The sequence below is a fragment of the Suricata suricatta genome, chromosome 6 (assembly GCF_006229205.1).
Source record: "Suricata suricatta isolate VVHF042 chromosome 6, meerkat_22Aug2017_6uvM2_HiC, whole genome shotgun sequence".
Lineage (NCBI taxonomy): Eukaryota > Metazoa > Chordata > Mammalia > Carnivora > Herpestidae > Suricata > Suricata suricatta.
The window spans coordinates 73,783,903-73,797,499 of record NC_043705.1 but is presented as its reverse complement, the minus strand read 5'-3'; the positions used below and the strand labels follow the sequence as shown (position 1 = coordinate 73,797,499).

The 13,597-nt window shown below is 37.4% G+C and overlaps 1 protein-coding gene and 1 pseudogene across 1 annotated transcript in view; one reads left to right on the top strand and one right to left on the bottom strand.

Annotated features, from left to right (window-relative positions):
• The window catches only part of ST8SIA4 (ST8 alpha-N-acetyl-neuraminide alpha-2,8-sialyltransferase 4), a 100,956-nt gene extending 99,252 nt beyond the window's left edge, over positions 1-1,704 (top strand). Inside the window, exon 6 of the mRNA XM_029942645.1 lies at positions 1,548-1,704. Coding sequence (XP_029798505.1) covers positions 1,548-1,593 — 46 coding nt within the window. The 3' untranslated portion in view covers positions 1,594-1,704. The remainder of the gene's footprint in view (positions 1-1,547) is intronic.
• A 2,598-nt stretch (positions 1,705-4,302) lies between these two features.
• LOC115293473 lies at positions 4,303-7,543 on the bottom strand (annotated as a pseudogene).
• Between the last annotated feature and the right edge of the window lie 6,054 nt (positions 7,544-13,597).

Here is a 13,597-nt window from a genome sequence, read left to right as displayed (position 1 = left end):
CATGACCTGAAATGAAACCAAAGTTGTATGCTTAGGTGACTGGCCCACCCAGACGCTCCTCAAGAGGTCACTTTTATGCCATTCTACACTTTTAAAGCATTTGTTAGAGACCAACAGAGAACCATTAACAATGGTTAATGAATATAGATCTTATTTGTATTTATATGAATATATTTTATTTTCAAGGATCCATAAGTAATGGGAAATCCCTACTGATTCTAGAGATAAAATCAGACCTGATTGTGAACCTATGATATGGGTATGGCAATGTCTCAGTTTTACAGATGAGATTGAGAGGTTATACAATTTGCTGAGGGTCATACAGCTTAGAAGTGAAAGAACCAGGATTTGAATCCAAGTGGTCTGACTTCAGTGTCCACACTCTTACATCACATTTTGATGCTGCCTCTTTTATTTACTGAACAAATTGTTATGTAATGAACACAAATTAAAAGTATAAGTAAGTATATAGGAGGGGTATATGATTTAGACTTTGGGACTGTCTGATAAAGTATCCCTGTCTCCAGATAGACAGGAAGCTCTGTGCCTTCCAGGTCAGTAGTTCACTCCTAGATGGTGCTGGATAAACACTGCCAATTCTTGCTCCAAACTCTTCCTGTATTTTTTTCATGCAAGCTTGATTGCTTTTATGTTAGAATCTGACCTTATGTATCACAAAATCTACTACATTACAGCTATATAAAACTCTAATTATGAGATTCCTAGGGGCCTGGATGGCTGAGTTGGTTAAGCATCCACTTTTGGCTCAGGTCATGATCTCATGGTTCATGAGTATGAGTCCCACATCAGGCTCTGTGCTGACAGCTCAGAGCCTGGAGCCTGCTTCCGATTCTGTCTCCCTCTCTCAGCCCCTCCCTCCCCTGCTTGCTCTCGGTCTCTCTCTCTCTTGAAAATAAATAAACATTAAAAAATTTAACTATGAGATTCCTGTACAAACATTTGATTGAGTTTGGGTGTTTCATTTATCTCTATTAGCAACTACTTAAATATCTTAAGGCTGAAGTTCTGCAGATGGCAAAGTTCATGTGTTTTACATATGTTAAAAACTTTTTTACTACTGTCCTTCTCTTTATGAGATTAGGAGTAATCTAATCTTCAAATTAAGGGGGCAGCTTAAAGATTTCCCCAATATACTAGTTTCAGTATTACATAAGCCCGTGAAAGAAAAATAATATTGGATGTATGCATAAAATTATTTTTGTCCATTATTTTATTTATTTATTTTGGGGGGGCAGAGGGAGGGAGTAGAAAGAGACGAGAGAGAAAGAATCCCAAACAGGATCCATGCTGTCAGCACAGAGCCAGACCCGGAGCTGGATCTCACAAACCGTGAGATCATGACCTGAGCCAAAAGTGGATGCTTAACCAGTGAGCCACTCAGAAACCCCCATGTTTGATCCATTCTTAAAAGATACAGCTCAGTTACTTAGTTGTTTAGTTTGCGGAACTTCAATAAACAGATTATGTGAAATAATTGAACACTAATATATATGTCTTTTTTTTTTTTTTTACTTTTTTGCTTCCAGATTGCTGATTTCCAACCCAATTACCAAAATAGAAGTTCTCAAGTAAACACAGGAGAATACTAGTCCAGGACGTGTTCCAAAAAAATATGCCCTTTGGATGAGAATTTTGTGTATCTCTCCCTTGGAGACTCAGAAAATATATCAACATAGTAAAGGATTGGAGAAATCGTATAATAAAGAAAGAAATTTCTATTTAAAAAGACATAGGTAGGGGTTACGGGGTGGCTCAGTCAGTTGAGCGTCTGACTTCAGCTCAGGTCATGATCTTAAGGTTTAGTTCGTGGGTCTAAGCCCCGCATCAGGCTATATGCAGACTGTTAGCTCAGAGCCTGGAGCCGGCTTCAGATTCTGTGTCTCTTTCTCTCTCTGCTTCTCCCCTGTTCACTCTCTGTCTCTCAAAAATAAATAAATGTAAAAAAAATTTTTTTAATAAATAAAAACATAGGTAATTTTACATACACCTTCTATTAAATGTGAAATTATATTCTACACAACAAACTTTGGATAATACTTCAGAAAATAAAAACACTGCAGAGAAGAAAACATGTAAGATCAGGCAGAAAGATTGGTACTTAATTTATTCAGCGGTCTTTTTCTTATAGACCAAAATATTATCTTAATAATATTTTCAAGTATATTTTAAACCAATATATTTATTCTATAAAATTTATTTATTTATTCTGATATTATAAATTTTTACATTAACAATTATTATTTCTTTTTTTCTTTTCAAAATATTAATCAGATAATGGGTACGTTTTTAAGAGCAGTCCTAGACCTAACTTTCCTGCTCATTCTGGGCAATGCAAACAAATTATTTAGCTTTAAGGCATTAATAGCACAAGAAAAATGAAATGCTATGAGGTGCTAATTTGCAATTTCTAGAACGACTCAGTGTATTAGAGTAAGCTCCCTGCTGTCTGTCCAGCCCAACTTCCTTACCTCTAGCCTCCCAACACCATACAGATGGGCTGTCTATGAGCGTATTTGTCAGTGCTGCCAAAATGTAAACACGCTCAGCTGGTAGCAGATGTTTTCCCAGGAAGGTCGTACACTGGAGTTGGTTCACTGTGGGTTGCGTGTTAGTTGATCTCCACGATTGGTCATAAGGTCATTGTGCTCAAACAGATCATTTGTCTCTCAGATACAGAACAATAATGGCAGATGCAAGCTCACCTGTTTGGTATTTACCATGTACACGTAAATAGACATGTTTCTGAAGGCTGTGCCAAGAAGTCTAATTTTAACAATATATATATGGGCCTTTATTTTACTCTAAGTCCTCATTTGCTGAGCTCTGCAAAAGTAAAACATAAGCTTAGGTAAAAGAAAAAATAAGTGTTCTCAGCCTTTCTATGGCCATCACTGTAATGCAATTTAAAAAAAGGTTTTTTTTAATGTTTATTTATTATTTGAAACAGAAAGAAACAGCATGAGTGAGGGAGGGGCAGAAAGAGAGAGGGAGAGACAGAATCCAAAGCAGGCTCCAGTCTCAGCTCTCAGCACAGAGCCCAATGCAGGGCTCAAACCCACGAACCGAGAGATCATGACCTGAACTAAAGTCAGATGCTCAGCCAAGTGAGCCACCCAGGCGCCCCAGGTAATGCAATTTTGAGAGTAGTTATAATAATTGTCTGTATTCATAATTCTTAGTTCTACTTTTTATCAATATCCTAAGCATTCATTTATGCAACAATTTTATTATTTAATTTTGTAGACACTGATGGCATATTTTTCTTATGTGAGCTTATAAACTCATTTCATATGTATGTATTTGTAAATCTTGAAGGCATGTAAAATCTAAAAATACTTCATCTTATAATGGTTCTACTTATTCAAAATTTATGAAGTAATACTACTTATGAGACACTCTACTAAACATGAGGTTTTCTTGGAAGAGCATACAAGAAAAAAACTAATCAGATCCTCTGTAACAAATATTCTACTTCTAGAGTTCCCAGAGAGTTCAGGAAGAATAAAGGATGCCAGGCAGAGGACACAGGCCACATAAGGCATGGTTTATAGTCAGGTGTAAAATCAAGACAAGCAACACTCTACTGACCAAGAACTACAGAACAGAAACTAGCTGCATTTTTCATTATTACTATTTTCTTTAAGTAATCTGAACAGTAGGGTCTGAGAAACTATTACCTATAAAATGGAATTCAATTCCTGCTTATGTATATCATTTTCACCCCCACTCCCAACCAGAATCATTTTTGAATTACAAGTTTAAATAAAACTGAAGTCCTCCCTAAACCAAACACCTAGTACCAAGGCTAAGTAGCTGCAGACCTACAGAAATCATCCATTGCATAAGACTCTCCACTTCCAAATATCTCTGTTAATATTTACTTTGTTTCCAGGTAGATAGAATGCACCATAAAAAAAAGTCTTGTACTTATCTTCAAGTAATGATTTATAACAATGACTTAGTTCTATCATTTTGATACATGTTTCCAAATTATCATGACTTTTAAGTTTGATTTTGGGATGGTCTCAGTATTTGAAAATCCACCTGGCCAAACTTTCCAAGAAATAAAATGTGAGCCTTCTTATATTACCTTTCATTCAGTGACCATACTCTCACTTTCCTCTATGGGCTTCTGTTTTTATGTCCTTATCTAAAATGTGTTTCTGAGGATTTTTCTTCGGTCTTCTTCTTCATGTTTTTGCCCCTCGCTTGAAAATTTTCTTGGTCCTGGAGAAAGAAAGGCATGTAGCCCCTACCCCCTCCAAAGGGTGCCACATGGTCTCATATCAATGGGTAGGTCTGTGTGCCAGGAAAAGGGGAACACCTGAGCTTGGGACAGGCACTGACAGACACCACATGGGCCAAGAGCGGGGTAAGGAGTCCAGGCAGCTGAGGCCAGGACCTGTGAATCAGCAGCAAGTTCAGCAGGTTGTAGTCTGCAAAGATATGGTGGCCCACAGTGAAGGCCTGGCCCCCATGGTTCTGGGACAGTAGTATCTCAAAAAGCTTTAGGTTCTCTGGTCATGCCTGTACATCCTTCTCCTTGTCTGCCTTGTAGTTGGTGTAGATAAAGACAAGGTATTTGCAGCAAAGATCCTCCACATTGTCTTTCACCACATCCACCAGAGTCACCTCCTGCAGGTCTTTCCCACAGAGCCCAGGGGAGCAGGCCAGGTGTTTCAGATGGCATTGGATTGGTTCAGGATAATGTCTCCATCCTGGATCTTGGGAAGCTGCCCAGACAGACTGGAGGCCTTGAGTGAGCCCTGTGACCAGCCTTTCTTGGTCACCGCTTCTTCCTTCCGGCTCTGGTCCTGCCCAGCCAGCAGCATGGTCATGACCTTGCAGCACCCTTGAACAGGGAAGGAGACAATGGTGTAGTGCTGTGGTTGCAGAACAGGCTGCGCTGGGGGTGACAGAATTCTTTTCTCTCTTCTTTTTTCTTTTTGTTTTTAATCTCTCTCTCGCTCTCGCTCTATCATCTATCTATCTATTTTTGAGATAGAGATAGAGAATCCCAAACATACCTCACATTGTCACCACAGAGTCCAATGTTGGGGTGGGGGTGGAGCTTGAACTCGCCAACTGTGAAACTGTGACCTAAGTGGAAATTAAGACTCTGTCGCATAACAAACTGACCCACTCAGGCCCCCTTTTCCCTCTTCTTTTATCTCCATACCTCTAGATATCTTACCTATTCTGATGCTTTGTAAACTGGCACATGTGGGGATATGTGGGGACATCCACAAATTTAAGGAATATATTCAGAGAAAAAATATGTATATTCATGTCATATTCATAATATAGGTTTTCTTTAAAACACAACTCAAAGTGATTTTAATGCAAATAGTGTATTGGGCACATGCATCCAGGGAGAGGATGTGAGGAAACAGAGTGCCATAGACTGAACACTTGTGTCCCTCCAAAATCCATATGTTGAAACTTAATCCTCAATGTGATGGTATTTGGAGATGGGAACTTTGTGAAGTGATTATGTCATGAGGGTGGAGCCATCATGAATGGGATTAGCATCCTTAGAGAAGAGCCCCAGAATGCTCCTTGACCTTCTACATCATGTGATGACATTGCAAGAAGATGGCTGTCTTTGAACCAGGAAGCAGGCCCTCAACAGACACCAAATCTGGCAATGCTTTGTTCTTAGACATCTCATCCTCCAGAACTATGAGAAGCAACTGTTTATTATTCATACGCCACCTAGTCTATTATATTTTGTTGTAGCAGACTGAATGGACTAAGACATAGGGAAACTAACAGGAAAGATGAGAACCATATATATGTTTTCAGATTGACTGTTTCTGTGGAGACTGAGTGCTCAGTCCTACCTAGACTGAGGAAATTTATAAGGATCTCAGGATTCAAGGGTTGTAAAGAAAAAGCAACTACATGTCTGACTCTATCCTTCATTGAGACTTTCTCTATGTTTGATAAACTTCCTGAACTTCTGGGTAGCACACGTGAATTCTCAGATAGTTCCCACAAATATTCCAAGGCACATGCCAGAAAAGCACCCAAGCGGCACGCAAGAAGCAATGCATGCTTGATATTAGGCATAGCTGCACAGTATTGTTTGCTAAATCAATGACTAGCATGAGACATGAGGCAGGGAAGAAATGAGAGTGCACAAGGTATTTAATATAGTCCTAGTGTGCCACTTGCATAGGCTAGTAACCTCCATTAATTTCAATCCATTACCAACTTTTCAACTTGCCATATGGCTATAAGCTTTACAGAAGAGGATTAGTCTGGCAACTATAGTCCTATCATCTGTAAATCATTCCAAGTCATAATTAGTATTCATCATCTCCTTTCTTACAGTTCCCTCACTTACCTAAGGTGGGTTTCGTGTCCAAGAGGTGACCCAAATTTTCAAGGAGTCTTAGCACTTAGTTGATTCATCCATGCTGACATTGATTGCTGCAAGTTTCTACTCAGATTTATTTCTGAGGACTGAAGCACCAAGAGATACCCAGTGAATCTTCTAGGTCCCAGACATACTCTCCTCTTTCACCATTGTATAGCACCAACTCTATCTCTTTGTCATGTATAGGGTCAATTACCCCTGCCAGAATGATAACTCATTGGCCTGAGCAGCCCAACTCAATGAGGTAGTCATCTTAGCTTCAAGTTCAGTGGGATATTTATTGTGTCCACTGGAAGAAACATTCCCACATTAGAAATCAAGCCTTCTCATCCAATAGAATCTGAATTGTGAATACTAAAAACAAAAATTTCTAAAATAGATTGACAAGAGGGATAGGAAAAGGAGCCAATGGTACTTTTATTCTTGATTACGAGACTGGCAGTCTAGATATTAGGGACACAACATTGTGTATTGGCCATTAGTTTAATCGATATTACACATCTAACAAGACAGCATACCAAAACTGCATCGTGTCTTGGCTTTGAGCTGTCATTTTACTGAGCAGTTAAGAGTTCCTTCTATTATCAAATTTAGTTAACACTTTATGGTGATAACAGTGTGGAATAAAACAAGTAGAGTCAGTGGTAATGGAAATGCATGCATTACCTCACCTTGTTTGCCATAAAATTGTTTTGTTAGTGTAAGGAAATTTTGATGATCCCATTCTAATGAACTAGGCATTTTTTAAGACCCTGGATGATGAGGTCAGTGAAGTACTGAATGTAGGAAAGGAAATCCATACCCAGAATTATGTTAATTCTGCTAAGTTTAAATTGCTGTCTCCTCTTGAAGGATCTACTATGAAAGGGTCCAATAATTTTACCATGTATCATTTCAATATGCCTTCAAATTGTCAACTTGAGTGCATACGATTTTGAGGACCCACACTAGTTGCTATTATTTATAGGTTGTACATTCAGCAGTGGCGATACTTAATCAGCCTTAGTGAGAAGAAACCCACACTGGTGGGCCCATGCATAGTTCCATCTCAGCCATCACAGACAACTTGTTCATGGGTCCATTGTGTAAACACTATACTAGCTGAGAAATGAGCTGATGCTTATCAGCAGGATGCGCCATCTTGTCCATTATTAGTGGTTGATATTCTCTTCTATGATAGAGGATTTTTGTCTCTGTCAAACATTATTATTAGACACACAATAATCTAAATCTATCTGAATGTAATACTCCAGACTTCCTTTTTCCTATGTTCCAATCTTTGTCTTTCTAGGTTCTCGTGCAACTAGTTAAATCATGTGTCACCTTATTTTTATTTCTTTTTATTTTTTTATTTTTTTTGAAATTTTATTTTATTTTATTTTTTTTACTTTATAAAGTTTCATATTTTTTTAACATATGCAATTATTTTCCATCATTTACAATACAGTAGTTACAATGACACTCCAAACAGAAAAGCAAAGTAAAAAATCAAAACACCAACTTCTGTTTCATATAATTAGACTTATACAGAAATTAGATGGTTAAGTAACAACTAGTTAATCACCTAATTTCACAGCTATCTGAAGGGGCAATCGTTATATAGCAGCTTATCTATGATACATTCAAGATACATGATACAATATATTACTTGTTCATAGGCTACAACACAGCCTGCTTAATACCTTTCCTTAAATTCCACCTCTATACTATAATATGCTTGAGGTCCATGCAAAAAAGTAGCTACCTTTTATGTAGGAAATGGATGATTAAGTCTTTGGTGTTGTAAAAGCAACTTCATTTAAACATAACCACCCCCACCACCAAAAAACGAAGAGGAAAAAAAAAAGTAAAGAAAATAATAAGGGAAAAACCCAAGACACATTTTAATACAGAGTGAATGACCAAGCATACTGCTCCCAACTCTGTTCACTGGGAGGGTTTCCTCTTTCCACCATCCTGTAAGACCACACTTGGATTGGGCTGAAATACAGCAGATGTACATTTTCAGAATCCACTGAAGCTAATTTATCTGAGAATTAGACCTGAATGTCCCCTCTCTGTCACTTGACCCCAGGGAAGCCCCTAGGAAACCCCAAGTGTGAGCTGAGGGATAAACAATGGTTCAATAGAAATAATTGATATGGAATTTTGTGCCACTTATTTGTATAACTTATGCACCCTAGGTTGACTTAGGTCCTATCCTGGATCATTCGGTGAATCAAAATAGTATGCTGGTACCATATAACAGGTATAGGGAAATAGCAATTTATGAAAAATAGGATTGAATGTTGTTAAACATCATAACTGATACTCTAGAAAAATACAATGAATAGGTACTGCTAATTAACAGGCAACTGAAAAGATAAAAAAAGGGACTCCCTGAGGGTTCACACAGATGTATTCTTCCTCTGAGGAGGGAAAAAGTAGCCCAGCTCAAAAAAGGTAAAACTCTCAAACAAGGAAGCTTGGATTTCTTTAAACATTTTTAAAATGTTTTTATTTATTTTTGAGAGATGGAGAGACAGAGCACGAGTGAGGGAGGGCCAGAAGCTGTGGGAGACACAGAATCTGAAGCAGGCTCCAGGCTCTGAGCTGTCAGCACAGAGCCTGACTCGGGGCTCAAGCTCAACTGCAGGATCATGACCTGAGCCAAAGTCGGATGCCCAACCAACTGAGCCACCCAGGCACTACTCAGGGAAGCTTGTTTTATCAAAATTAGGGCCATGTTTGGAAAAGAAATTTCATGGACACATAGATTGGCACCTCTGCCACAAATATTGAACTCATAGCTTCCAAAGTGTTCAATCACAACACAAGGCTAATGACTGTTGACTTGGGTAACAGGTCTAAAGAGTGTTCTTCTTTAACAGTTTGGGGTGGCAGGAAATGTTCATAGTCAATAATCAGTAATGTCTATGCAGGAAGAAGTTCAGGGCTACAGACAAAAAGGCCTGGTCTAGCCCTGGCTGTCTCACTTATTAGCTCTGAAATCTTTAATTTTCAAATGATGTGTTAACTAGTGAGAGTAATACCTCGCAGATTCTGATACTTAGATAAGCTAAGATGTGATGACTGATAAAAATTAAATAGAAGGATTTATGATATACTATACAATGAAGGTACTTGATATGAGAAATATTGTAAAAAACCTATTTTCTCATAATAAATTATACAAACCTTAACATATATACTAACATATGTTCATAGCAAAATAGAATATAGAACCCTTGAGTTTTCCATGGTAAATTTACATGTTTATATCATTAAATTATGTATAGTTTATTATGCATGGTTTAAACTTAATAAAAGTAGAATTATACTTTTATGTATCATTTAACCACTGGATTTATCTCTTAGTATGATATTTCTGCCCTAAATTGATGTTGAGCATATAGCACTATTTAATTCATTTTCACTACTATTTAGTATTTGTGAATGCAAATTTTAAGTATCTTGTCTGTTGGAATATTCAGATGAAAGAATGATTTTCAGACAACATCCTGCCTCCACTTTCCCAGATGCAAAGTCAAAGCTTCTCTGCATGTGTCAAGATGCACTCTATGTGCACACCTGTACATCTCAGGTCACAAAGTTCTCTTAATGACAGGTTGATCCTCCAGGTAAACATTTTCCTTACAACAAACATTTAATTCCACTTCACTCCAAAGGAAACAGGGTATTTCAAGGAGAATATGCACTCAGGGTGACTAGGACCCTGACTGTATTAAATGATAGCTATTATAGATCTCAGTGTAGTTTTCTATCACTCTTGGCTTATCATCTCTTCAGGAACTTGTATCTTTTTGTTTCTCTAATCACATTTCTTGACACGTACATTTTATGACTTAAATAGTATGTTCTAGCCATACTAAAACTTTTTAGCAACATCCTTTTTCTATTTCCTCTGGTCTACTCCTCCTATCCAGAAAAACCCTTACTGACACCCACTACATATTAGCTAACTAGAATCTATCATTTGGGTCCTAGCCCAAACATCAATTCATATCTCTCAGATTAAAGCACTGTCCAAACTTTATTATTGTTACTTATTTAATTTTCTATTTACTGTGGAAACTGTTGACAGCTTGGAGACAGAGATTGTACTATATCAGTTCTGTTATGTCTAGAGTACCTCTCATAGTATCCAACACATAGTAGGTTCATCATACTTTTAGTTGGACAAAATATTTAACTACTGCATTTAATTTATTCCAGGCACCCATATTTTAGTATTCTAACAAGTCTAAAGTTAGAGTGCTACTTAGCCATTGCAGTGTTTATAGATTAATTGGAAGATTTATTTTGTTTTAATTTCACCTAAAGTAACAGTCTTACAGTTGAGGATGTATTTGACTTTACAAAAAGATGGTAATAAATGACAAAAATTTTTGGAGTTTGATATATATTATTTTTCAATATAGCATTTGACATTTAATACATGATAAGTGTACCAGTGATGTGCAAATTAGTTATTGCCCATCAATTAGTGTTGACCAGATCCTTTCTGACTCATTTGTATTCTTAAGAGAAGTTGTTTACCTGTTTTCTTCATGCTGCATTAGCTTATTCTTATTCCATAAATTGCTATAATGCAAAATTTGATCAGCAGGATCTCAAAATACCTTGTTGATAGGCCTTATATATTAATATCACCAGGTTGTCCACAATGAAAATCTTTACAGCTTGAGAGAGAAAACTGTTAGTTCCAGCCAGGAAAGAAGTACATTTTTTAGAGAGCATAACCCTTAAAATGTAAAGTGTGCTTCCATTTATAATAAAAAATAGAAACACTAGTATGTAGTAAAATAATTGCCACAAAGTAAAATAAGTCTCTAAAATGGGTTTATACATTTTTAAAATCAATTATCAAATTCTTAAAAAAAAAAAAAAAAGAAAAGTGACTGTTTCCCTATCAAGATGGCTGTCTTCCTATTGAGTAATCTAGCGTTGGCCAAAAACTTCAGTCCATAAACATCTGTCCTTCTGTCCTTTCTGTCCTTTCACTATGTATTTAAATCTATACTCCTTCTTTTTCATCACCAAGTCGAACTACTCTCTCTCGCTCTCTCTCTATATATATAGATATAGATATAGATATAGATATTGCTCATGTCTTCTTTAGTCATTCATTGATAGAACTCAAGGGTATTATGCTAAGCAAAATAAGTCAGAGAAATAAAAATACCATATGATTTCACTCATATGTGGAATTTAAGAAGCACAACAGATGAACATAGGAGAAGAGAAGGAAAAATAAGATATAAACACAGAGGGAGGCAAACCATAAGAGACTCTTAAATACAGAAAACAAACTGAGGGTTGCTAGAGGAAGGAGGAATGAGTTAAATGGGTGATGGGCATTAAGGAAGGTACTTTTCAGACGAGCACTGGGTGTCATATGTGACAGATGAGAATCACTGGGTTCTATTCCTGAAGCCAAGGCTACATTTATATTAACCAACTTGAATTAAAAAAAATCTAAAATCCTTTATTTGCAATTATGAATAGAAATAAAAAAGAAACCGAGGGCTAAAGGGAAGAAGGAAGGTGGTGGTAATGGAGGAGGGTACTTGTGGGGAAGAGCACTGGGTGTTTTATGAAAACCAATTTGATAATAAACTATTTAAAAAATATTAAAAAAATAAATGAGGGTAGGAGAAAAATAGACCCCAGAGAGCTCCCTAGAGGCCATCCACCATGTAAGTTTACAGCAAAAAGACAGCAGTTATGAACCAGGAAGTGGGCTCTCACCAGACACTGAATCTGCCAACACCTTGATCTTAGACTTCCCAGCTTCTGAACTGTAAGAAATAAATGTCTATTGTTTAACTAAAAAAAAAAGAAAAAGAAAAAGAAAAGAAACCACCCACAAATTACACAGAATGCCTATCTTTTCATCTCAAGGGGAGGTGTTATGGACTCCTTTTTAGGCACAAAACCATTTGCCTATATTGACTTCTAGATGTGCCAAGACACAGGAGCCCTTAGTAATGCCTTGCTCTAGAATCCAGACTTCCAGGGCTCAGGCAGCAGGAAGTGCTGGTTTTCTTGTTCTGAGCTATTGCTGCCAAGCTAATGCTCTCTTCCCTTGGTCTCCAGACTTTTCTGAAGAGTCGGACACGAGGTGTTGAGCCCTAATTCTGGCTCTGAGAAGAAAGTTTGGACTCACGAACATTGGCTTCCACTCTCTTCTTTACTCTGCCTTTGTGATCAGGCGACCTCACTGAGGGGCCTCTTTTGCGGTTTTCAGCATGATCATGAGTATGAGAAATATATCTCAGCCTTCTGAGTCTAACTTAGATCTGATCTTTGTTGCTTTAATTTCAGCACCCTTTATCAAATATTCATAGTCTTAGAGGTTTGACATTATGGATAGTTACATGACAAAATACAGTAAGATCCTTTCTGACTCAGAGAGAACGTAGAAGTCATGGGGATTAAACTTGCTTTGAACTTCTGCTCCAGAAGACTAACATTCAAATGAATCTTGATGCTGAAATAAACTGTATGTATCTAAGTAGTGGAAATTCTCATCCTTTTCCATCTCATTTAGACATAAAATCAGTCCTACCAGAGACCCTATATGGTCTGGAGCACTGTACCACGATTGTCAACTTCCCTCCAGAGCAACACTGGCTTCTTGCTATTCTTCTGACATATTGTCTATGGTCCTGCCTCAGAGCCTTTGAACTGCTGAAACTTCTCCATAGTTTCCCCTCCACACATGGAAACCTCCATGGCTCACTTTTTATTCATCTTCTATTCTTTCCCCAAATATCACATTCTCAGTGGGCTTTTTAAAGTTATAGTATATTTAAAAGTAAATAATTACATTAAATTTATACCTTTTCTCCTTTCTTGCTTTACCCCCAACACTCAACACTCAATGTCTATATGTTACTAACTTTTTATTTACTCTCTACTTCCCTTTCTAGAATATTAGCTTTGGGAAGGCAGAAGGTCCTGCTTCTATTATTCTTCTCAGCATTTAAAACTGTCTGGCACATAGCGAGTGCTCAAACAATAGTTTTTGAGGGTAAGAAACATTTTTTATTGCTTATTTTTAGAGTGAAAGAGTGAGAAAGAGAGAAAGAGACAGAGAATGTGCTCACATGAGCAGGAGAGGGATGAGGTGGGAGGGGGTAGACAGAGGATCTGAAGCAGGCTCTGTGCTGACAGCAACGAGCCCGATAC